The sequence below is a fragment of the Diospyros lotus genome, chromosome 15 (genome assembly GCF_014633365.1).
Source record: "Diospyros lotus cultivar Yz01 chromosome 15, ASM1463336v1, whole genome shotgun sequence".
Lineage (NCBI taxonomy): Eukaryota > Viridiplantae > Streptophyta > Magnoliopsida > Ericales > Ebenaceae > Diospyros > Diospyros lotus.
In genome coordinates, this window is record NC_068352.1 from 6,052,532 (window position 1) to 6,079,891 (window position 27,360).

Genomic DNA, 27,360 nt, shown 5'->3' on the forward strand with positions numbered 1-27,360 from the left:
AACTGCCAACATATATACAGAAAAACATTGCCTAATCTAGGATGCTAAAGAATATATATAATAGCTTTCCTATTCTAGGAGAATGTAATATTTACAGGATTACATTCCTAATCTAGAATGTTGATTGAGAAAATTAGAAATATATCCTAAGCTGTAAATTCATTACAATAGGAAAGGAATAAATACTAAGATATTGATGTCACATGGATTCTCCAACACATCATAATGCCATCCATTTAAAAACTCTAAAAAAAATTATCAAATCCATCATATCAAGAGCAATTGAAGTGGTTGTCGATTTCTCCTAGATTCGTCATCAAATTTGTGAATTTAAGGTTAAGGTTCTTTATACACACACACAAAAAATAAATAAAAAATCAGTGCATATATAATTGCAAGGGAGAGCAAATATGCAAAAATTATTAGGTTTCTCATGTCATCAATTCTGAGTTTTTAGGCTTCTTTATATATAAACATATACATATCTAGAGCGCATATACACATATGCATATATATAGTATATTGTGTGTATACGTATCACATAAAGAACTATCACCCTAAACTCACATATTTGACGACAAATCTGTAAGAAACCTATCAGCACTTCAATTGCACCTGTTAGAACCGATTTGATAATTTTTTAAAGTTTAGTGTAGATTTGATGATTAATTAGGTCAAATTTTGGTATTTTTTTGGTAGTTTACCTTTTTTTATTTCAACCACCAAAACAATTTCACCTATAGATAGCATACGACAAGACACCTCTTCTTGGATTTACTTAGCAATTTCATCCACTTCTTATTTATACAATTACAATTTTACATTAGTCTGACAATAAACAATCCTACAATGTTAAGGTAGATTTTTTATTTTAGTTTTATCTTTACATTGAATGTGTACAAACAAAATATTTAACATCTTATTCCATTAACTTATCATGCTTACCAAATATGGAGTAAAACTGAACATGGTGTATAGCCACAAGCTACATTTTTTTCTTTTTGTCTCCTTTTGCATTTTTGATAGGCATATAGAAAACAAAGGCAAGTAAATTCTCCCTTCAAAACTTGTAATAAAATATAGCACAACTAAATGGAAAAAACTTACGAATGCTTGATAAAACTGTATCTAACTTTATACCTGCATCCCAGTTTGGATGCGAACAAAATCATCCAAATATGGAGAAATGTCATGTGGAACCTGAAACTCAAGAAGCAAATATATGAATATAATTATGTTTATGAAGAAACCTCTGATTACAACAAATTAAAACAAGGAAATAGAAGTATATTTCACAAAAGGTAAAAGAACTAGGGCCAGGAAACAGAGTAGCAAAATGAAGCAAGAAAGGAACATGTGTATGTGAGCATGCATGCACATATATGTACACATAGCATAAGCATAATTTAGGAAAATGGGCCTGCCTGGAGATAATGTAGCAGTAGTGAAGCAAAAACATATAAGAATGGCAATGGCACCCTGCGACCTCTTCTTTCCATCCCCACCTCACATCACCTTCTCTCCACATTCCTATCCTCATCCTCATTGACTAATATATTAACTTCTCCATCCTTATCCCAATCAGTACCTAAACCCAATCAATTCATACCAAAACATAAATTCCATTAATACAAAAAATACCATCACACCTAGAAGAAACAGATCTAAAAACTGAAAAACTCCTAAAATTGTCAGGCAAGACACTAGGTCTAGAAATAAGGAGATCTTAAGATTTAAAAAAATATATATAACAGTAAAAAAACATGTATTCCAAGCACAAATTTGTAGATGGGGATAGATTTATCTTTCCAAATCTACCGATCAATATGGAGGAAAAAGTTTTTGAGAATTTGGAATATTACTAACATCAGTAAATCCACAATATCGATAATATTAGTAAGCAAGTTTATAAAAAAAACAAACAATTCAAACATATTCTGTCACATTCCTAGGGTTTGAATAGGAAATTACCGAGGAATTTGGTAGCAACCAGGAAAGATAGATAGAAATGGAGGGAGAATTAGACAGAAAGAGGGACAAAACAACAAGAATAGAGGGGGAATGCAGTCAGAACAGAACAAAAAAGAGAGGATCAGAGAGAAAATGAGAGAGATCAGACTTGAGAGAGAAACAAGAATTCAATTATCATTCATCTATCATAAATCTGTAGATTACAGCCTATTTATAGGCTTTCTAAGTAAAGGTACGTATCAACAAAGTACAACAAAGGAAAATACATGTATTAGATAATTCCTAATTTATCCCTAATATATCCTTGGGTCGTGATGTATTCGTATATCTCTTTTAACAACAGGTAAGTCAAGAATTACTAATGATAATGGTGGTGGCCAAAAGTTATGCTTTTAATATGAAACCTCTATATTTATTTCAAGAATGAATTCTCTGATGGATACAACCCATAGAGAAGAGAACAATATATAGGCTAAGGGAAGAACAAAATTAAGAAAGCTACAAAATCTCTAATCTAGGAAACAATTTGAAAGAAGAATCAACCAAGAAAAGGAAACAATGCAGAAGGAAATATTTAGAAATCCTTTCCAATTTGAGTTTGATACTACCGATCTTCCAACACTCCCCTCAACCTGGTAAATAAATGTCTATCATTCCCAACTTGATAACATTTGCTTTAAAGTCTGGCTTTAGCAAGGCTTTTGTAAGGAGATCGGCTTCTTACTGCTTTGTTGGAACGTAGTGTAAGGTGAATGTCCTATTGTTGATCTCTGACTTGATGAAGTTTTTATCAATCCTCACATGCTTCATCCTATCGTGTTGAATAGGATTATAAACTATATTAATGGCTGATTTACTATCACTGTATAGTTTCATAGGCTCTTCCATTGGAATAGATAGATCTCGTAGCAACCTACTAATCCAGATTAGTTCACACACCCCTTGAGCGATTGCCCTGTATTCAGCCTCAACACTACTTCTTGCAACTACTCCAGGTCACCACAATTTCTCATACTCTAGTGTAATACCCAGTAGTGGATTTTGTGTCTTCAATTGAACCTGCCCAATATGCATCTACATAGCACTCAACACCTCATTGGTCATTTTTCCTTAATAGTAATCCCTTTCCCAGAGTACCCTTTAGGTAGCAAAGAATCTAACCCATTGCTTCAAAATGCCTCTTTGTAGGAACATGCATGAATTGACTCACCACATTGACGCTATAAGTAATATCAAGCATAGTGAGAGCTAAGTAAATTAATTTCCCCACAAGATGTTGGTATCTCTCTCTTTTAACTGGTGGATCTCTTCGATAATTTTATGCTTCCAATTTCAGTCTAAGGGGATCCCTACAAGTTTGCATCCCAGTTTTCTTGTCTCCTTCAGTAAATCCAAGGTGTACTTCCTTTGAGAAATAAAGATGCCCTTTTTACTCCTAACAATTCCCATCCCAAGAAAGTATTGTAGGTGCTCGAAGTCTTTTACTTTGAATTATGCCTGCAATTGATCTTTAAGCTTGATGATTTCTTGTGTCATCCCTAGTAATTACCATATCATCTACATAGACAATAACATTGGTCCTTTTCTCATCTTTAGACCTTTTTCTAAAGAGAGTATAGTCTACCTGATTCTAAGTGTAACCGAACTGCTTCATAACTGTATTAAATAGAGTAAACCACACTCTGGGAGATTGCTCCAGTCCATACAAGAAATTGCTCAGTTTACACACTACGCCTGCTCTATCCTCTTCAAACCTAGGAGGGAGTCTCATATATGCCTCTTCTTCCAAGTTTCCATTCAGAAATGCATTCTTTACATCCATCTGTTGTAAATCCCAATCTAGATTAGCAGCAAGAGAGATAAGGACTCTAATAGAATTCAACTTGGCAACAGGACCAAATGTTTCCTCGTAATCTATACCATAGGTCTTGAGTATACCCCTAAGCAACTAGTCTTGCCATGTATCTCTCTATATTTCCATCAGTATTTAGTTTTGTGGTAAAGATCCACTTACACTCCACAACCTTCTTCCCATTGGGAAGTGGAACAATATCCCAAGTCTTGCTCACATTTAGAGCTATCATTTCCTCCATTACAGCTGCCTTCCACTTCTAATCTTGAAGGGCTTCATGAACATTGTTAGGAATCTTTACATGGTCTGGTCTTCAAGTGAATGCCCTAAATTTCGGGGAGAGATTAGAGTAAGTAAGATAGATGGATATGGGGTACTAAGCACAAGACCGCACTCCTTTCCTTAGGGCAATAAGCATGTCAAGATCATCAATTGTACACTTACGTTCCCCAAGCTACGCATCTTCCACTGGATTTGGCTCCGAGTCTAGTGGTATGCTTTGCTGAGGAACTCGTGGTCTCTTAGAGTAGACTATAAGCTCCTCTTGAGATGATTTTCCAGCTTCTCCCCCTTGACCAGTCACCATTTTGGGATCAATTTCAAATTGTTGGACAGAGAGGTCCTGGGATGTAGGATTAGGTAGCAGAAGAGAAATTGGAAGGGAGATAAATGGATCCCAATGATAATCTTTGACTAAGTTCTCCCCCTAAAGAGAAGCATTGGGGACGAAGGGTAAGAGAAATTGATAGGGAGATAAATGGATCCCAATGATGATCTTCGACTAAGTTCTCCTCCTGAGGAGAAGCATTAGGGCAGTAGTACTTGTACCCTTTTTGAGTGGGAGAGTAGCCAAGGAATATGCATTTATAAGCCTTGGAATCAAGTTTTCCGTGAGTAAGACTAGGATTATGAAAAAATACCGTGCACTCGCATATTTTTGGTGGAAGGGAATCGAGGAGACGGACTGAAGGAAACTCTTAGCTTAAACAATGGAGAGGAGGTAGAAATTGAAGGGTTTTGGAAGGAAGACGATTGATAAGATAAGTAGCAGTGAGCACAATTTCCCCCCAAAAATGGTTTGGAACATTGGTAGTGAATATAAGGGAGCAAGCAACTTCAAGAATTATGATGATTTTTCCACTCAACAATACCATTATGTTGAGGAGAATAGGGGCAAGAGCTCTGATGAAAAATGCCATGTTCAGTAAGGTAGGTATAATTCACGGGTGAAGTATGCCATCCCATTGTCAAAACAAAGAATCTAAATAGATGGCTAAAATAAATTGGTAACAAGTTTATGGAATTGCTTGAAAATGGTGCAACACACCTGGGTATAGTCATCTATGAAAATAATGAACCATCGAGCACCAGTAATGTTTGGCACATGAGGTAGCCCCCAAATGTTACTATGAATGAGGTGAAAGGGTTTGGAGGCATGGTAAAAGTGGGTTGGATGATGTTTGCGAGAATGTTTGGCAAAGATACAGTGCTCACAAGTGAAAAAAGAAACATCTTTATTGAGAAATAAATTCGGGTACAAGTACTTCAAATAAGTAAAGTTTGGATGACCAAGATGATTATGGCAAAGGAAAACATTTGAATCAGAAACACTAGACAAAGAAAGTTTCTTGAGTGGACCCGACCTTGAAGGAGAAGCAGTGAAATAGTAAAGGCCATTTTGTTCCTCAACATTGCCAATCATTGTGTTTGTAGCCAAATCTTGAAATTCACAATAAGTAGGAAAAAGGTTACTACACAGTTTTGATCCTTAGTTAACTTGCTGGTAGAAATGAAATTACATTGTAAATTCAGGAAATGAAGGACAGATTTGAGCTTTAACCCAAACAAATTCAGATTCCCAATACCAAGAACAACCGAAGAGCTCCTATCAGCCACAGTAATTTTTACCTCCCCATCACACTGACAATATGAAGAGAAAAAAGTGGATGACCCAGTCATGCGATTTAAGGCCCCTGAATCAACAATCCATTCACTAGAGACATATTTTAACCAAAAGGATGACTAAGAGTTACCTTTTTGTGCGACATTGGCAACAAAGGTGGTAGGAATAGGTGATTCAGACCTGGATTGTGTTAGTAGGTTCTTTAATATCTCCATTTGCTCATCGGTGAACGAGGTTGCAGCCGACCTTTTTTGGTTCGAAGTAGACTCTACTACATGAGCAATAGCATGTTGCTTCCGTTGGCTTCTAGGTTTCCAATCTGCAGGTTTCCCATGAAGGTGCCAGCAAGTCTCTTTAGTGTAGTAGGGCTTGTGGTAGTGGTCACACCAAGATTTGTTCTCTTTTAGGTGTCGTGGTTAGGAATGGCTGCACACATCTATTTGGTTTGTGACTAGGGCAGAACCTAGTTGGGTCTCTTCCCCCATTAGACTTGAATCCAACATCACTCTCCTTTAGCTTTCGTCCCTTCTTACCATAGCAAATGCTTCCTTGAGTGAGGGCAATGGTTTTATCTCAGGAATACGCCCCCTAACTTCATCTAGTTCTTTGTTGAGCCCCTAAAGAAAAACAAACATCCTTTCTTTCTCCAACATTTGGTTATATAGAATATCATCATCGAAACACTTCCATTTAATGATGTAGAACATATCAATTTCTTGCCATAACTCAATTAAAATGTTGAAATATTCAGTGACTGACTTATTTCCTTACTAAGTGTTGTGGAGGGTACACCGAATTTCGAAGCAATGAGCAGAGTTTTGGAGATCGGAGTACATCTCTTGAACCATTGTCCAAATCTCATGGCTTGTATTGTAAAACAAGTACGTCTTCATGATCTTTGGGTCCATGGAGTTGATCAGTCAGGCCATGACGATGGAATTTTCAGCCTCCCATGTCTTGTATGCCGGATCAGTTGCAGGTGGAGTTGCAGTTTCCCCGTCAAGTAGCCCAGTTTCCCCTTCCCTTTAATTACCAAAAGAACCGACTAAAACCACTCATGGAAGTTCAACCTGTAGAGTTTGTATTGGATGATTTGAATGGAGGGATTAAAGTCAGTGGTCTGCAAGCTTGGTCCTGACAACATAAAATTGGCTAGGATGACCGGATTAGGGTTTGGGCTATGGTTAGATGAAGCTTCTACAAACTCCAAATTGGTTGGCAATGGAGGGGTGTCTACCATGAAACCAAAGCAAGTTTTCATCCAGCGATGATTGGCGACAGTGGACGGCAGGCCTAAACGGCTAGGTTGTGGTGGCGGGCTAGCAATGATGGCATCTAACAACGACGACAACATCCTGGATCGATTTTAGAAGCAACAAAGATGATTGCTTCGGAATTGAGATTCTGCATCGACAGTGGCTAGGCTTGGCTGTAAGAGTGACGATGACTGCTGCTTGGGCGACTACTGCTTTGGGATCAAGATCTTGCGTCGACAGCAGCTAGGCTCAACTGTAGTGGCAATGGCGATGGCTGCTTTGGTCGCGGTTGGGTTTGACTATGGCAACAACGATTACCTTTGTTTGCATCGACGACAACTTGGGCTAATGCTAGGACCTGGATAACGAGGGGGACTGGAACTTGGACGGTGCTAGGGTTTGTTGCCTAGCTCTGACATCATGAAATCTCTATATTTATTTCGAGAATGTATTCTCCGATGGATACAACCCATAGGGAAGAGAACAATATATAGGCTAAGGGAAGAACAAAATTAAGAAAGCTACAAAAATCTCTAATCTAGGAAACAATTTGAAAGTAGAATCAACTACGAAAAGGAAACAATGCAAAAGGAAATATTTGGAAATCCTTTCCAATTTGAGTTTAATACCACCAATCTTCCAACATAATATAGTCATTGAAGAATAGTTTTAGTGTAAGAATGAGAATTGGCAAGAGGCTGAGGCTTCACTGAGAGGCTAAAAGACAAAAAAGAGAAGAGCAAGGAAAAAGGGGAGTGAAGAAGTAGAGGAGGACAAGGAAGGCATCTCAATTTTCCAAACAAAAAGAGATTGCTAGTTGACAGTGTTGACGGTATGAAAGAAGATCTATGTGAGAGGAGAGAGGGAGAGAAGGTTATTATAAATATTAAATAATAAAAAAATAAAAGTATAAGTGGGTACTAACGGGGTTGTGCACATATATATACATGTCATGCACAAAGGCCTAAGCACATGCTTTCTTCAACATGAATGCATGGAGATAGGAAGGGGAAGAGAATGATTGGATGTGCACGCATATGTTTATAGCCATGTGCACTCCGTGTTTGTGTGCGCGCGCGCGCGCGTGTGTGAGAGAGAGAGAGAGAAGTTTTTAGTAACTATATGATGCCTAATATGAATATAATGGAAATAATCAAGCACCTTTAAATTTTGAAGCTGTATCACAAGGTCAGATCTTGTAAATCCTTTGCCTTGGTTTGCCCTGGCATAGGAACTAAACTGACTAAGAGATCCCTTTCACAGAAATTAGAGATAAGATGATGCAATCACAAACCTCAGGCTAAAGCAAGGATCACTATTGTTCCACATCATCAGCTTTATAGCTTCTTCGCGCCCAATATACTTTATCCATCTTCTCACCATCCACTAGAAAACGGACAAAAGGATTGAAATAAGTTTAAGCAAACAACATGAAATGGAATGTAGCTTCAAGCTAAATATGTTGGGAAAACTAAGTGCCAACATGTGCAAAATATGACACAGCTGAGATTAGAATGTTATGGCAGATGTGCAGTCATACAAGGAAAGACAAAATAAGAAACAAAATCATATGTTATAAATCTGGAAATCTTTCCTTATTGTTAGAGTTTCATGTTATTAGGATAAGATTCTGCTTTCCTATTTGTATTGTTTCCCTTATTTGTCCTTCCTTGATTGAGTTGACTAATTCCTAATTATTTGGAATTAGTTACCTAAACAGGATCCACTCGAGTATTTAATCCCTAGTGTACAGTGTACAGAAAATACACAAGAATATAGAGCAGTATGCTTTTCCACATGGTATCAGAGCCACCATCCTTGGACTATCTCGCAATCAGCCCTTCCTACTGATAATCGGCATTACTGCCAGTTACTTTTTCCTTTCGCTGCTCCTTCTGCAACTTGCCGATAATCGGCCTTGCCTTTTGCACCCTTTCTGTCTTTCTTTCTGACCCTACTTGCACCTTTCTTCTCCATTATCTGACAATGAGTGACTCAGGAAGTATTACCTCCTTATCAACAGGGCCTGTTTTGCAGCATTCATTGAATGGAGAACTTATGAAAATGAGAGAATATCGACTTGATGAAAAGAATTATATTTTGTGGTCAAAAATTGTGAAGACACATCTCAAAGGGGAAGGAAAGCTTAGCCACTTGGAGGGAATTGGACCTAGCAAAAAGGATCCCAAGTTTCAAGCTTGGGATGAAGAAGATTCCATGATAATACCATGGTTGTGGAGCTCGATGCGGCCTGAAATCAGTAAAAACTGTGTATTCCTTCCCACTGCCCGAGAAATTTGGGAGACTGTCCATCAGTCATACTCCAAAGTTCAAGATGCAGCAGTTATATTTGATCTCAAGACAAACATTTCAACAACAAAACAAGGTACTCTCGGTCATATAATACTACAATGTGATGAAGGGACTTTGGCTAGAAATAAACCACTATCAGAACATACAGATGACATGCTCAACAGATGCTAATATTATATGGAGAGGGATCGGATATTTGAGTTTTTGGCAGGTTTGACCATAGACTTCAATCAGGTCCGGGTTTAAAAACTAGGAAAAGAGCGGCTACCATCATTAACTGAAGTTTTTCTATTGTAAGAACTGAAGATCAGCGAACAGTTATGCTTGAGACCCTACAAACAGAAGGGTCAACCATGATATCAAGGGAGACAAGGACAGTAGTAGCCTTGGACAACACCAAAGGTCAGATTCAGCAAAAAAATCAAATCTAGATGGGGTATGGTGTACTTACTACAAGCCACGACATACAAGAGAGAACTACTACAAACTTCACAGAAAGGCCCAAGTTCTCAGTCGGACTAAGGGTCAACAACAACCTCAAGCCAATCTAACAAATAAAGAAGGAACTCCCTCTCAAGAGCATCCAAAGTCTAACCTTTGCAAAGACAAGAACTTGAAAAAATCAGGGCCTTTCTTGACTCTCTCTAAAGCTTTCTAATGTGCACTCATTAGCTCAGTCAGGTGAATGTGTAATCTCTGAAAACTCTAAAGTTTCTGCTTATCATGGCTTGTGGTACTTGATTTAGGAGCAACTGATCATATTGCATATAACCCAACTTGTTTTGACACCTACAAACCTTCCCCTAGTAACAGAAGAATTGTTACTGCTGATGGATCTTCTATTGCTGTTGCCGGCCAAGGACATATAAGTCTAAGTCCTCAACACACCCTAAAAGATGTTCTTCATGTCCCTAAGTTCTCTACCAACCTTCCTTCTATCTGCCAACTCACCAAAAATTTACCTTGCAAAGTGATTTTTTCTGCTAACCAATGTGTTTTACAAGACCTGAGAACGAGGAGGATGATTGGATTTGCTAGGGAACGGAACAAACTCTACAACCTTGAGGATTCCAACAAGTCTAGTTGGGGTGATACTTGATTGGTGCTCTCTAAAGCTCCTAGTACTTCCTTCAAATCCTCCCGTCTTTCAAACTCGTCTAAAATTTGGCTTTAACATTTTAGGCTAGGACATCCTCCATTCAACTTACTCAAGAGCATGTTTCCTTTACTTTTCAAGCATGTTGAAATTGAGAATTTTCAATGTGATATCTGTGAACTTGCTAAACATCATTGTGTTTCCTTTCCTTCGCAAAATTGAAGAGCTTCTGAATCTTTCTTTTTTATCCATAGTGATGTGCGGGGACCATCAAAGGTTGCCAATCTTACCGGGGCCAGATGGTTTGTATCATTAATGGATGATTGTACTAGAACTACACGGTTGTATCTTATGAAAGAGAAATTAGAGGTTAGTTCCATTTTTCAACACTTCCATAAAATGATCACTACTCAGTTTGGGATATTGTAAAAAGTAGATTAAAGGATGTAGGAGGAACAAAGAAAATAATTCTCTCGATTACATGAACTAAATATTACATCCCCTATTAATAGGGAAAAAGAATACAACATAGGAAAGATAAACAATAAGGAAGGATAGGTTGTACACTATACAAAATTCAAAGATACAAAAAATAAAATTAGGAAATATCTAAATCTGTCCAATTTCTTTCTAAATACTAAAGATAGAATCTGTGCTAGGTTGGGAAGATTAGACCACGAAATCGTAATCAAATTCCCTCCATAATCCTCTGAATCTATCAACAGACATCAATCAAGAGGATTAGGTCTGATAATGGAAGAGAATATTTTAATCAAACTCTTACACATTTTTTCAAAAAGGAAGGAATCATCCATGAATCCTCTTGTGTTGATACCCCCTAACAAAATGGGGTTGCTGAAAGGAAGAACATACATCTTCTCGTACCCTCCCATTCCACACTCATGTCCCTAAACATTTTTGGGGGGAAGCTTTTTTAACTGTTGCCTACCTCAACACTCGAGTCCCTTCTGAAGTCTTGGATAATAAGAACCCTCTACAGGTGCTATCTGAATTCTGTCCAGATTTCTTCCCTCATCACCGAACACCTCCTAGAGTCTTTGGATGCATTGCATTTGTAAATCTACATAACCAGAACACAATAAACTTGATCCTCGAGCTCTACGATGTATCTTCATTGGGATACTCCCCTACTCAAAAAGACTATAAATGTTATCACCCATTGACCTGTAGAGTCCTTGTTATCATAGACGTCATCTTCAATGAACAGGAACCTTATTTCCAGCACTTTAATCCCTCTCTTCAGGGGGAGAATTCATTGGAAGATCAAGGATTAGACTGCATACTACCACTTCTTCCATGCATACACCATCTTCTCCACTACCACTTCCTTCTTCCACTCATACACAACCTTCTTCATCTCCATATGATTCATTGGAGGACATCGTGGCAATTGAACAGCACCAGCTGGTTGAACCAGCTCCAACCAAACTGCAAGTTTACTTAAGGGAACTAAAATCCCATCCAAAACCGACACAAATCCAAGCAACTGAACTAGTATTAGGTAATGAAATCACTCAACCTACTTCATTCGTTGATGAACCTAAATTTTGTGATTTAGATTTACCTATTGTATTACGAAAACCTAGCAGGAAATGTACCCATCATCCCATCTCCCAGTTTGTTTCACTTCACAAACCAACACCTCAACATAAAGCCTTTATCACTGCTCTTGATTCAGTTGCTAATTCCACCTTTGTGAGGTTGTAGAGACTAAGGAGTGGGCCCAAGCTATGAAAGAAGAGATGAATGCACTAAAGAAGAATAACACATGGGAAGTTGTGACTTTACCTATGGAGAAGAAACTGGTAGGATGCAAATGGGTCTGAACTCTTTAAGTATAAGGTAGATGCAACCCTTGAAAGATACAAGGCAAGGCTGCTTGCTAAAGGGTACACTCAAACTTTTGGAGTTCATTACCAATAGACATTTGCACTGGTAGCAAAAACGAATACGATATGAGTATTGCTCTCCCTTGCAGCTAATTTTAATTGGTGTTTGTAGCAATGCAATGTGAAGAATGCATTTCTACATGGGGAGCTAGAAAAGGAAGTATTTATGGAGCCTCCACCAAGCTTTGACAAGAACTTTGGAGCTAATCAAATATGTAGACTAAAAAAGATTTTGTATGGTCTCAAACAATCTCCAAGAGTTTGGTTTGGCATATTTACAAAAGTAATGTTTGGAATGGGCTACAAGCAAAGTAGGGGAGACCGCACATTGTTTATTAAGCATTCAAGTCAAGGTATGGTTACTACCCTTTTGGTGTATGTTAATGGTATAATTGTGGCTAGGGATGAAAAAGTTGAATAGGAGTCTCTCAATAAGTGTCTAGCCAAAGAATTTGATATCAAGATCCTTAGCAAGCTCAAATACTTTCTCGATATTAAGGTGGCCTATTCTAAGAAGGGCATCTTTATATCTCAAAGAAAGTACGTTTTGGATCTTCTCAAAGAAACTAGAAGTCTTAATAGCAAGGCAGGAAGTACTCCTATTGATCCAAACTACAAGATAATTGGAAAGGGAAGAGTAGTGTGATCAATAAAGGAAGATATTGGAGGCTAGTGGGTAGACTTGTATATCTATCCCATACAAGGCCAGAGATAGCTTATGCAATTGAAGTAGTAAGTTAATTCATGCATGATCCTATAAAGGAGCATGCTATCTTCAGAATCCTCCATTATCTTAAGGCATCTCCAGGGAAAGGCATCCCATTCAAGAAAGGTACCAAGTTGATTATTGAAGCCTATACCGATGTTGATTGTGTTGGGTCTCTCACATATAGAAGGTCCACATCAAGTTATTGCACTTTTCTAAGAGCGAATTTAGTTACTTGGAGAAGTAAGAAACAGAGCATGGTTGCCCGATCTAGTGCAAATGTTGAATTTAGGGCAATGGAAAATGAAGTATGTGAACTTCTACGGCTCAAGATCATTGTTGAAGATCTCCAAGTTAAGCAAGAAGGGACAATGAAACTTTATTGTGACAACAAGTCAACCATCAATATTGCTCCCAATCCAGTTCAACATGATCGAATCAAACATATTAAAGTAGATTAGCGCTTCATAAAGGAAAAGCTTGATTGTGGATTGATTAGTACTCCTTATACTCCAACCAATGACTAGTTAACTGATGTCTTAACCAAGGGACTACCAGTATCAAGATTTCAAGAAATCATCAGCAAGTTGGGAATAGACGATATCCACTCACCAACTTGAGGAGGAGTTTTAGAAATCTAGAAACCTTTCCTTATTGTTAGAGTTTCCTTTTATTAGGATAAGATTCTGCTTTCCTATTTGTATTGTTTGCCTTATCTGTCCTTCCTTGATTGAGTTGACTAATCCCTAATTATTTGGGATTAGTTATCTCCACTCTTGTATTTAATCCCTAGTATACAGTATACAGAAAATACACAAGAGAATATAGAACAATATTCTTTTCCACATATGTAATAAATTAGAACGACGCCTATTGAAGCTAAGAAGTAAAAATTGTGATTAAGATAGTTTGGACATGTGAGAAAGAAAACCAATACCATACCTATAAGTGAGTGAATGATATAGAGAAAGTTTGTAGCAAAATAGGGAGATATAAACCGAAGAAAACTAGGTAGGAAACCCCTAGAACATGATATAAGATTGCGGGCTTGCACAGGACATGAGTATAGATAAAAATGGTTGGAGGTCTAGAATTCATTTAGCCAAACCCACCTTGTGGGATTAAATGCTTAAGGAAACAAAAGAAAGAGAGGGAGAGGAGCAACCATGAGATGACACTACTGTTCTTATAATTCTACCACCGCATATCCATCATGAGAAAAATTAGAAGACTACATTCAACTTCATTTAGTTAACCAGCCTGAATTTGTAACATAAAGCAAATTTTATAGAATCATGCTAGATGTACATCACTTTTGTACATCTTGGGCCACATAAGAGGGTATTATGACCAAAATACCCCTCGCCTCACATGTGCCTCACGCGCCTCTATGTGCCTCATGAGGGACTTTTTTGTCATTGGTACACCTTTATGTAACCTAAGGTGTACACAAAGGTATACCAATAGCATTTTCTAATTTTATAACCAACATCAAAGTTAAACAGTATGACAGCACCCACATGGATGAGCCTGTTCATCAAGTTGAACATAACATAGATTAGGACATCCACTGGACTTCTTGAAACTAAAGAAGTTTGTCAAATGATTCTCCTTGATAAGCGTGGACACTCTGTTAACTGCAATGAGGATTTCTGGCCATGTAATTCAACTCTAGTTTAAAGCAACAATCTGAAAACCAGACAAGGTATTGAATCAGGAAGGAAAAAGGGGAAAAGGTAAACAGTCTAACCAAGGTTGAATTGAATTTCAAAATAATTAATTAAATAAATAAGAAATAATTATAACTTCAATCCAAAAAAATAAAAGAAGTAGAAGAAGAAATAATAACATGGTTGAACAGGCCTCTTTTTTGGCCCACCAGACAGTCCAGCAACTGGTTGCTGGTCAAACTAGATGGTCCATTCCAGTTATCAGAATCATGGTTTGAAAATGAATTTTGCAATTAGCAAAATAATCTTATTCAACTTTTTTTGTTCATCAAGCTTATTCAACCTTATTAAGTTTAAAATTGAAACCTCAACCATAGGTAATCAACAACCAATAGGGTCTTTAGATTTTCTCACAACAAAGAACATCAATAGGGTCTTTAGATTTTCTCACAACAAAAAACATCGAAAGATTAAAAGTTTTCTATTTAGAATTTTCTTTGATATGGCTAAAATATTTAACGGTTTGCATTATGTCATCTGTTATGTTTAGCTGCAAATTACGCTTAGCAGTTGTTATTAGGGTGAAAACAATGCATAACAAAATTCAGAACTTACAACTGGATGTGAATAAACAGTGGCAAGAGCACGTGCTTCTGCACGGGCATTGCCGTTCAATTTGGGTAAAGGAAGAGAGTTGCTCTCCTGCAGACACAAAACAATAATAACAGTCACTAAAGAAGAAGTGGTTGCCACTTAGTTATGCTTCAAAATAATAGATATGGCAAACCTTAAGCAAAACTAACTTCCTGAGAATGCCATTGACCATGTTACCAGCACCCGATCTTAGAGCGACCTTTGCAAGCTTTACGTTCTACAAACAATGAATGCAACACCAAGCCACACGGTGAAGTTCCCAGAAAACAATGACTTGAAAATGTTCGAAAAGACACTAAACAGAATGGTAAATACCCTGGTTGAGGATTTATGAGAAGAAAAGTACAGGGATAATTAGGATTCAGGCCTTCATTTTGATACCTAAAAAAACTCTCTCACCAATGAGCCAAAAAAAAAAATTCGATCATTGTGAAAATGGTAAAACCAGTGTGCAACTGTCATTTCATGTTTTCCTTTTTTCAATTTTGTTGAAAAGAAAAGACAGAACTAATTAACTGAGCCTATTAAGTATGGGAATATAGAATGGAAGAATCATCCAAAATTTTCTGAAGATAAAAGGGTTATCTAATATCTCATTTTATAGCTTATTTATCTTAAGAGCTGCTGTTTAAGAAGCACCCTTATGGTAAATATTAACAAGGATGAAGGAAATTCCAGAAGATGGAAATCCAGTATGTAAAACTTGCCTCATCTACAACTGCATATGGCGGCATTTCTAGCTTGACAATCTCATAGACACCAATACGAAGAATCTGGAAAAAAGAAGCAAAAAGTAAATCCAGGTAAACATTCAAGTAATGTTTAGACCTGAAAGCCAGAAGTAGAAGATTCCCTTTGAAAAACAATAAACATCTCAAAGTGATAAAGAAATCAACAAGAATTCAATCTCTCCTACTGACATGAACAAATAGAAAAAAAAAAACAAAAATCTAAAAATGAAACAAGACATTTTTGACACCATTCCTGAGGAGATCTACATAGAATTTGATATAAATGCCTCCTAAATTAATCAATACTGGGGCATATATATTTATGTGGATATTAGAACTCCTAGCACTATTTCTCATAATAAAAGACCAAAAAAATACTAACATTCCTCGACAAAGATCAAAATACCATTTTTCCATGTTGTTTCATCAACTTAGAAACAAAATGTTTTGCAAACGTTTTAGAAACACAAAGGAAACATTAAAAAAAAAAAATAAAGTGTAAAAATGTTTCAAAATACAAATTGATATATTTGTATAAATGTTTTTATGTAACCTTAATAAACAGCTAAACACCTTTTATGGTGTATAAATCTTTCAATATAAAGGTTAGAATTCAAAATTGAATTCAAGCCATGATAAATTAATCATATTAACCACAAATACCTACATCTGTAGATATGACTAAGATTCTAACTTACAAACAAAACAATAACTATGACATGATTTGTAAACAAATCCTATAATATCTCAATGTTTAGGAGATATTTGATGAAGCATTTTTTTTTTTCCCTTCCACCATCATCATCATGATCATCAACTGCACCTTATTCTAACTGTTGTACCATGGAAAATAGATTGAAAAAAAATGAGAATTTTTAAAGAAAAAATAAAAAACGCTCGCGACAGTGTGCCATAAGCCCACTTGCGGCAAGGGCTTTGCGGCAGTGTGCCGCGAGCCCCCTTTGCGGCAGCAACTTTGCAGAAGTGTGCCGCAAGCCCCCTTGTGATGAAGGCAAAATCTTGTGACAAGACCTTGTGGTAGAGGTAAAACCTTGCAACAAGACCTTATGGCAAAGGCAAAATCTCGCAACGAGACCTTGCGGCGAAGGTAAAACCTTGCGGCGAGACCTTATGGCAAAGGCAAAACCTCGCGGCGAGACCTTGTGGCGGAGGCAAAACCTTGCAGCGAGACCTTGTGGCAAAGGCAAAACCTTACGGCGAGACCTTATGGTGGAGATAAAACCTTTGCGGCGAGACCTTGTGGCAAAGGCAAAACCTTGCAGCGAGATCTTGTGGCGGAGTGAAACCTTGCGGTGAGACTTTATGGCGAAGGCAAAACCTCGCGGCAAGACCTTGTGGCGAAGGTAAAACCTTGCAGCGAGGCCTTGTGGCGAAGGCAAAACCTCGCGACGAGACCTTGTGGCGAAGGCAGCAGCGAGGCCTTGTGGCGAAGGCAAAACCTCGCGACGAGACCTTGTGGCGAAGGCAAAACCTCACAGCGAGACCTTGTGGCGAAGGTAAAACCTCACGGCAAGACCTTGTAGCGAAGGCAAAACCTTGCGGCGAGATCTTGTGGCGGAGGTAAAACCTTGCAGCGAGACCTTATAGTAAAGACAAAACCTTGTGGCAAGACCTTGCATCAAAGACTTTATTGTAGCCACACACCTCAAACATGGTTCATTCAACAAGGGACACGTGTCAGCACTAAGCATTCTTGAGAATTGTGCCCTATAAATACCCAGCTACAGGACATTGAAAAGGACTTCCAACTTCGATAAAATCTAGACACTTTGAATGCACATTTACTGTTTTCGTGAATAGTCATTGGGATTCAAGACTGACTTTGGCATCAGAGGGTCTTCGCGGGGGAAGATTCCCGCGAGCCTTCTAACCCATTATTTTAGCATCAATAGGGCCAAATCCTTGCAGCGAACCTAGCGGCGAAGACAAAAGCTTGTGGCGAAGCTAAAAGCTTGCAACGAGACCTCGTGGTAGAGGTAAATCCTTGCGGCGAACCTAGCGACGAAGCTAAAAGCTTGCGACGAGACCTTGTGGTGGAGATAAATTCTTGCGGCGAAGCTAAAAGCTTGAAGCGAGATCTCATGGCGGAGGTAAAACCTTGCGGCGAGACCTAGCTGCGAAGGCAGAACCTTGTGGCCAGAGCTAGTGCCGAAGCCTTGTGGCGAAGCCTTGGGGCGAAACCTTGTGGCGAGAGCTTGTGGCAAAGCCTTGTGGCAAAATCCTTGTGGCAAGCATCCTAACGGCAAACTCTCTTGAAGGCAACTTTTCTTACGGCAACCTAACCTCACCCGACAACAAGCTCGAGTGGACCCCACATCACAAATTTTAATTGTTGTATTTTGATAACAACACTAACCAACACAACATTCATAATGTCAATTGACTTCTAAAGTCATATTGACAATACAAATCCAAACAAAAGAACAATGTGACAAAATTCTACACCGAATGTTCTTCCTGATGCAACCCCCCGAATGAGGGAAAACAAACCACGAACAAACCATCAACCACACAAACGAACACAGAATTTTACATGGAAAACTCAAATCAGGAAAAACCACTACAAAAAGAACAAAATATCACTAAGCAAATATTGCTACAACAAAAGTGATATTGCCAAGACCAAAATATCACTAAAATGATATTGTTGCCCCATGCATTGAATGTGGCTAAAGATATTGACTGCAGTGAAGAGCCTTCCACTTATTTTGAAGTAATTAATTGTGTTGAATCTTGGAGATAGATTACAACAATGCAAGAAGAGATGGAACCTTTACATAAAAACGGTACTTGAAAATTAATGATTCTACCCAAGAATAAGAAAGCAGTTAAATGCAAATGGATATTTAAGAGGAAAGAAGGTACACTAAGAGTTGAAAAAACAAAGTACAAAGCTAGCCTTGTAGCGAAATGGTACAGTCAGGTTCCAAGTGTGGACTTCACAAACGTACTTTCCCCAGTTGTAAAACACAGTTCCATCTGGGCACTCCTTGGTATTCTAGCTATTCAAGATCTTGAACTTAAACAGCTGGATGTTAAGACAGCATTCTTACATGGGGAAGTTGATGAGCATATCTATATGTAGCAACCAGAGGGTTTCGAAGTTCTAGGCAAAGAAAACTATGTATGCTTGTTGAAGAAGTCTCTATATGGCCTGAAACATTCTCCTCGACAGTGATATAAAAGGTTTGATTCCTTTATGATTAAGCACAGTTTTAATAGATGCAGTTATGACAGTTGTATTAGAATTATTAGTATAATTAGATATATTACACATTGTTGTATGAGTTTTATTTATTTATTTGTTATAACTATGTGTAATTAGGCTAAGCCCATAGATTAAGCCCGTAGGTTATTACGCCCATTGTGCCTATTATAAATAACATACTAAGAAACTAATCTCTTAGGTTTTTCTCTCATAATTGTTTTCTCACATGGTATCAGAGCCACTGGTGAGAAAAACCCTAGCCACCGCTGTGTATCTTTTTCCAGCGGCTTAAAAACCTAATTTTTTTTCTTCATCATCAATGTTCATGCCGAAAAAAAAAAAAAAAAAAAAAAAAAAAAAAAAACCTAGTTTTCTTTCTATTCATCACTGTTCACGCCGAACATCACTGTCCAGCCATCTTTTGCTAGAACCGACCCCACCCTAGGGTTTGCCGCCTTCAGGCCGAGTTGTCGCCGAAAAATCGCAACCATCGAAGCTCCCACGCGCCGCCATGTGCAGTCATCCGCCCCCATACGCCAGCATGTGAAGGCGCGTCTGTCGGCCGTTTTCTCCTAGCTTCTCCAGATCAGCTCGCCTCCCTGCCCTAGGCCTATTCCCGGTGTCAAATCCTCGTTATGTTTAACCTCAGTGACGCAATTTCTGTTGATGCTACTCCCACAACCGCAACTATTGCCCCAGCTGCCTCTCAGTCCTTTACTATCTCCAATATCAGAACAGCCAATATCACCACTATCAAGTTGATAAGGTCTGCCAATTATCTTTCATGGGCAACCTCTGTCAAAATGTGGTTCAAATGGCAAGGCCAAGCTAATCATCTTACCACAAAGGCTGAAAGTGTGCCGGAAGCTAATCAGGCTAGATGGAAACAAGTTGATGCCCAGTTATGTAGTCTCCTATGGCAGTCCATTGATCCATCCATCATGCAGCTCTTTCGGCCATTTGAAACTTGTGTTGACGTGTGGAAGGAAGCTGAAGAATGTTATACGAATGATATCCAACGTTTGTACACTGTGGTCTCTAATATCAAGAATCTGAAGCAAGAGTCGTCCATGGAATCTTATTTGGGACATGTTCGAGCTCTCATGCAAGAATTTGATGCTCTTCTCCCCATTACTACAATCAAGACTGAACAGGTTGCTCAAAGAGATAAGTTTTTTATGGTTATTGCTCTTTCCAATCTAAAATCAGAATTTGACGCCATCGGGCATCAAATCTTGACTAGCTCCACTAATCCTACTATGAATGACTCTTATAAAAGGTTGTTGAACATGACCGGTGCACATGGTATGTCCTCTTCTTCTCATGTTGTTCCTCCAGCCGAATCTTCAGCCCTTGTGTCTCAAGCTTCTCATTAAGGAGGAAATAGAGGCCGTAATAATAATCGGACACGTCCATAGTGTACCTTTTGTAAGAAATTGGGTCATCTTGAGGACAGGTGTTGGAAGAAACATGGTCGGCCCGCTGCTTCACCTACATCATCTACCAGTGCAGCTCATGCATTCCAAAGTGATCCTAGTTTTGTCCAATCTACACCGGGTTCACAGTTGATACCTATGTCTACAGTTGAGTATGATGTCTTTTTGAAGTTTCAGGCCACCCAGCAGTCTCATCCTGTTAATCTCGTTGCTTGCGTTGCCAAAAGCCCATCTCTTGGTCCTTGGATTATAGATTCTGTCGCCACTAATCATGTGTGGTAATGAACTTCTTTTCTCTTCACTTACTTATTCTGATACCTTACTTACAATTACTCTAGCTAATGGCACCAAAACTGCAGTTAAAGGGATAAGCCAAACCACACCCACTTCATCTTTATCTTTATCTTTAAATTCGATTTTATATGTCCCTGGCAATCCTTTCAATTTGATTTCAATTAGCCAGCTTGCTAAAACCCTTAACTGCTCAGTCACTTTCACTCCTACCTCTGTTTGTGTACAGGACTAGGGTACGGGGCGGACGATTAGCATTAGGAGTGAGTCACAAGGTCACTATCATCTTGATGTGCCGATGGCTTGCACGAGTGCTACTTTCCCAGATCTTCTCCACTCTCATCTTGGTCATCACAGCCTCTCTAAATTGAAGAAATTAGTTCCTAGTTTGTCATCGTTGTCTATTTTTGATTGTGATTCATGTCAGCGTGGTACACACGCACGTAGTTCTTTTTCCAGTCGTGTCAATAATAGGGCTGAGGCTCCGTTTTTTCTTGTGCACTCTGATGTATGGGGGCCCAGTCGTGTCAATTCTACTCTTGGTTTCTCATATTTTGTTACTTTCATTGATGACTTTTCTCGCTGCACTTGGTTGTTTCTCATGAAGAGTGGGTCTGAATTGTTTTCTGTCTTTCAGACATTCATTGCTGAAATAAAAACACAGTTTGGAATTTCTATACGTGCTTTACGTAGTGATAATGCCCCTAAGTACTTTTCTTCTCAATTTACTACTTTTATGACTACTCGTGGCATTTTGCATCAATCTTCTTGTCCTTATACAGCTCAACAAAATGGTATTGTCGAGCGTAAAAATCGCCATCTCATTGAAACTACACGAACACTACTTTTACATGTCAATCTTCCCACCAAATTCTGGGGAGATGTTCTTATTGCGTGTTATCTAATCAATCGCATGCCATCTTCAGTGTTAAAGGACAACAATCCTCACGCTCTTTTGTTCCCCTCCCAGCCCCTTTATTCTATTCCCCTTCGTGTATTTGGATGTATCTGTTTTGTACATTCCTTTTCACTAAGACAGGATAAACTTGTTGCCAAATCCCTCAAGTGTATTTTCCTCGGTTACTCCCGGTTGTAGAAAAGTTATAAGTGTTACTCTCCTGAGTTGAACCACTATCTTATGTCTGCTGATGTCACATTCTTTGAACAACAATCTTTATTATCTGTTGTTCAGCCTGATTCACGGCTTCTTGACCAAGTATTGCCTATTCCTTCTCTTTCGTTGCCCTTATTAGATTCGTCTATCTCCTCCTCGGTGGACCCTTCACTTCCATCTTCCGGTCCACACTCCCCGACTCCTCCACTTCTTACTTACCACCGTCGTCCTCATCCTGCTCCTGGCACCGGCATTCCTCTTTACTGCGACTCTCCTGACTCACTCTCTCCGTCAATGGTCACTCCTACCATGGATCCTCAGCCTGACAACCTTCCTTTTGCACTCCGCAAAGGTAGACAATCTACTCACAATCCACATCCTTTTTATAATTTTTTGTGTTATGACCGTTGGTCACCTGCTTATAGTGCTTTTGTTTCGAGCCTTTCTTCTATTTCTATTCCTAAAACCACTGGTGAAACCAGTGTTCGAAAATTCGGCTTAGGCGACCGCCTAGGCGCTGAGCAGCAACCGGCCGCATTGATTTAGGGCTACTCGGTAGCCCTATGCGCCATGGCCGACTAATCGGTTCGCGGCGCCGCCTAGGCGGACCAGGCGGCGCCTAACCGCCTGGGCGGCCGCCTGGGTCGCGCACGACCTGGGCCACCTAGGTCGTGCGCGTCTTGGACCAACCTTTTTTCCCCCTCCCTTTCTCTATTTCCCGATCCCCTTTCCCTTTCTCTCTCTAGTTGTGTTCATCGCGGCTCCTCTCTCTCTCTCTCTCGCCTTCGATCTCTTCTTGGTTGTTCGCCACCGCCATTGATCTCTTCTCTTAGTCTTGCTCTCTCGTTGTTGCCGACCTCACCTGTTGCCTGTTGGTCGTTCTCTCTCGTCGCCGTTCGCGTCTTGCTGCGGTATGTATCCAACCATCCATCTTCCTCCGCCAACGCAAGCTTGCCTTTTTGCAGCAACTCAGCAGCAAGCAGCAACGCAAAGCTACTCATGGCTCGCTTGCATATTGCTTGTTTGCTGCTGCAACAAGCAGCAACGCACGCTTGCTGTGCTGCTTGCTGCAGCAACGCAAGCTTGCTGCTTCAACGAGCAGCAAGTTGCTGCTGCTTGCTGCTCGTTGAAGCAGCAAGCAAGCAATATGCAAGCTTGCTGCGTCAGCTTGCTGCTTCAAGCAGCAGCTGATTTCATTTCATTTGATGAGTTTTAGTTAAATTTTAATATATATTATTGAAATTATTCAATACTCAGGGAAAAACAGGAGTCAGGAAGTGAAATGAATGATTCGGATAGGACTGGAAGTACGGGAGCATCGTCTGAGGCCTCCTCAATTCTTAAAAGGAAGTCAAATGATGTCGGATGGGAGTATGGAATGTTAATTGATCCAAAAAATATGGATAAAATTAAATGTAAGTTGTGTGGTAAAATTATGTCTGGAGGTGTTTACAGAGTAAAAGAACACATTGGCCACATTTCTGGAAATGTTTCTACATGTCCAAAATCTTCTCCAACAGATCAAGCCAAATGTAAGAATGCTATTGCCGAGGCAAAGAATAAGAGGAAAAATAAGAAGGAGGAGGAAGATTTGATGAGATCAACTGTTAATATCTCCGAAAGAGTGGAAGGGGATGATGAAGATGAATTGCAAGAGTTAGGTAGCAGAAAAACGTCTCGTACTCTTGGCCCTATCGATAAGTTTGCAAGCTCCATCAGCCCTGAAACTTGTTTGAGTGCGAGAATGAGCCAAAGGCAACAAACTATTAGTGAAGCACTATTTAAAGAGAGAACGCAATCTGTTCGTGAATATTGTGCTAGATGGGTGTATGAAGCTGGTATACCTTTCAATGCGATTGACAATGATAGCTTCAAATTGTTTGTTGAGGCGGTTGGTCAATTTGGGCCGGGCTTCAAACCTCCCAGTCAATACCAATTGAAGGAACCACTATTAAAGGGGGAAGTTGACAGAATAAAAGAGTTATTGAAGAAGCATGAAGAAGAGTGGGCACGAACTGGGTGCTCCATTATGACAGATGCTTGGACAGATAGAAAAAGGAGGAGCATCATGAACCTATGTGTTAATTCTAATGCAGGTACTGCTTTCCTTTCTTCTAGAGAGTCTTCAGATGAAGCACATACAAGTGAACTTATCTTTGAGTATGTGGATAAATGCATTGAGCAAGTTGGGCCACAAAACGTCATCCAAGTAGTAACCGACAATGCTGCCAATAATATGGGAGCGACAAAATTATTGAAGGTGAAGAGGCCAAATATCTTTTGGACCTCATGTGCTACTCACACCATCAATTTGATGCTTGAAAGTATTGGAAAACTGCCGAAGTATAAGAAAGTCATTGATCAGGCCAAGAGTTTCACAATCTTCATTTATGCACACCATAAGACCTTGTCCTTAATGAGGTCATTTACGAAGAAGAGGGACATAGTGAGACCAGGAGTTACTAGATTTGCTTCTGCTTTCTTGACTTTACAGAGTTTGATGGAGAAAAAGGCCCAATTGAGGGCAATGTTTACCAGCTCCGAATGGGAGGAGTGCAAATGGTCAAAGATTGTTAAAGGTAAAGCAGCCTATGCTACTGTGATGAGCATTGCTTTTTGGAATGGTGTGACTATATGCCTTAAAGTTTTTGCACCTTTGGTGAAGGTGCTTCGAATTGTTGATGCGGATAGAAAGCCTTCTATGGGCTTTTTATGTGGAGAGATTAAGCAAGCAAAGGAAGATATTAAGGAGGCCTTAAATAATCTTGAAAAGAACTATAAGCCTATTATGGAGATTATTGAAGCAAGGGTAAAAGATAGGCTAGATAGTCCACTACATTTTGCAGCTTACCTTTTGAATCCCTACTACTTTTTCAAGGATATGGATATACAACTTGATAATGAAGTGATGGATGGGCTTTTTAACTATGTGGAGATGTTTTATCATTATGATGGTGAATTGCAAGGCCATGTTATAAATGTTGAGTTGCCAAAGTATACTCGTAAAGATGGAGCTTTTGGAAAATCGTGGGCAACTCAAGGGTGTGCGAAAAATGATGACAATTATAATCCAGGTATAAAATTCTTTTAATCCTTTCTATTGTGTATTAGTGTATAAATTAAATTTGTTTACTTTATACTTGTTTGACCTATGTAGTTACATGGTGGATGACTTATGGAAATCAAACTCCAAACTTGCAACGAATGGCGAGAAAGATTCTCTCGTTAACCACTAGTTCATCCGGTTGTGAAAGAAATTGGAGCACTTTTGAAGGGGTTAGTGTATATATGAATTATACTTATTTACTATCAATTAGTTATCCTTATTCAGTTATCATTTATATTGATATTGCTTTTATTTTATTTATGTAGATACATACGAAAAAAAGAAATAGACTAGACGTGAATCGATTGAACAATCTAGTCTATGTTCAATTTAATGCGAAATTGATGAACAAGCACAAAAGGGAGAAGGAAAGGAATGTTGATGTGCTACTTGCTAGTGATGCTAGTAATGCACAAGGATGGATCGTTGATGGAGAAGATGATGAAGAAGTTGAGCCTGGTACGGGACTCACTTGGGAAGTGGTTGGTGAAGCATCGGGAGCAGACGAGATGCTTCAAGCTCGAAGAAGTTCTAGGATGAGAGAGCTTCATGAAGATGATTTTCAATCAGAAGAAGAAGATGAGCAAGAAATCAATGAATTTGATTTTGAGTCCGATGAAGATCGTGTATTGGAAGAATATGGAGAGGAAGAAGACCAATTAGATAGTTAGACTTAGATTCTTCGGATATGGTTTATGTTGTATTATTGCTACTTCTACCTTCTTGAACTTATAACTAATATAATAGTTTATTTTTTGAGTCTTAATTCCATTATTTCACTTGTCTTTTCAACTTTGATTTACCTGAAAATAATATCAAATTACATCAAAAGGTTTTTAGAAAAAAAAAAAATCATTTTTCCTAGTCGCCGCCTAGGCCCTGCCTAGGCACCCTAGGCGCTAGGCCCCAGCCTGGCGCCCGACTAGCGCCTAGCGCGTTTTTGAACACTGGGTGAAACCATGTCCCATCCTGGTTGGCCCCAGGCTATGTTAGATGAGGTGGGTGCTTTGAATTCTACTGGCACTTGGGATTTGGTGCATTTGCCACCAGGAAAGACTCCCGTTAGTTGTCGATGGGTGTTCACCCCTAAAGTGGGTCCCAACAAACAAGTGGAACGTCTTAAAGCCCGCTTGGTTGGCAAAGGCTTTATACAGATCTATGGGCTGGATTACAGTGATACCTTATCTCCAGTTGCTAAAATGGCCTCTGTTCGCCTATTTCTCTCTATGGCTGCCACGCGTCATTAGCCGCTTTATCAATTGGACATTAAAAATGCATTTCTTCACGGTGATTTGCAAGAGGAGGTTTATATGGAGTAACCACCTGGTTTTGTTGCTCAGGGGGAGTCTAATGTAGTCTACAAACTCAAGAAGTCTCTCTATGGCCTGAAACGATCTCCACGGGCGTGGTTCGGCAAGTTCAGCACATGGTTCAAGCTTTTGGTCTCACTCGAAGCAAAGATGATCATTCAGTTTTCTATCAATATTCTTCTTCTTTATGTATCTACCTCGTTGTTTATGTAAATAGCATTGTTATCACAAGGAACGATCAGGTTGGTATACAAAATCTGAAGGAACATTTCCATCAGCACTTTCAAACTAAAGACCTAGGCAAACTCCGATATTTCTTGGGTATTGAAGTTGCTCAATCAAGAGATGGGATCTCAATCTCTCAGAGGAAATATGCATTTGACATCTTAGAAGAAACCGGTATGGTGAACTGCAAACCAATTGACACCCCAATGGACCCAAATGTCAAACTCTTGCCGGGACAGGGGGAGTCTTACTCAGATCCTGGAAGGTATAGAAGATTGGTAGGCAAACTGAACTATCTCACAGTCACTCGTCCCGACATTGCTTTTGTTGTGAGTGTGGTGAGTCAGTTTCTCAATTCTCCATGTAATTCTCACTGGGATGTTGTTATCCAAATTCTGAGATATATCAAACGAGCACCAAGTAAAGGGCTACTCTATGAGGATAAGGAACACACGGATATTTGTTGTTATGCAGATGCAGATTGGGCTGGCTCTCCTTCTGATCGCCGGTCGACCTCTGGATATTGTGTTCTTGTGGGAGGAAATCTGATTTCTTGGAAAAGTAAGAAACAGAATGTAGTAGCTAGA

The 27,360-nt window shown here is 39.1% G+C and overlaps 1 protein-coding gene across 1 annotated transcript in view; it reads right to left on the reverse strand.

Annotated features, from left to right (window-relative positions):
- Positions 1-27,360, reverse strand: part of LOC127792056 (uncharacterized) — a 70,246-nt gene that overhangs the window by 27,233 nt on the left and 15,653 nt on the right. The window contains exons 5-10 of the mRNA XM_052322368.1: positions 16,039-16,104; positions 15,465-15,548; positions 15,293-15,379; positions 8,277-8,368; positions 8,144-8,204; positions 1,141-1,200 (exon numbers count right to left, since the gene is read on the reverse strand). Coding sequence (XP_052178328.1) covers positions 1,141-1,200; positions 8,144-8,204; positions 8,277-8,368; positions 15,293-15,379; positions 15,465-15,548; positions 16,039-16,104 — 450 coding nt within the window. The remainder of the gene's footprint in view (positions 1-1,140; positions 1,201-8,143; positions 8,205-8,276; positions 8,369-15,292; positions 15,380-15,464; positions 15,549-16,038; positions 16,105-27,360) is intronic.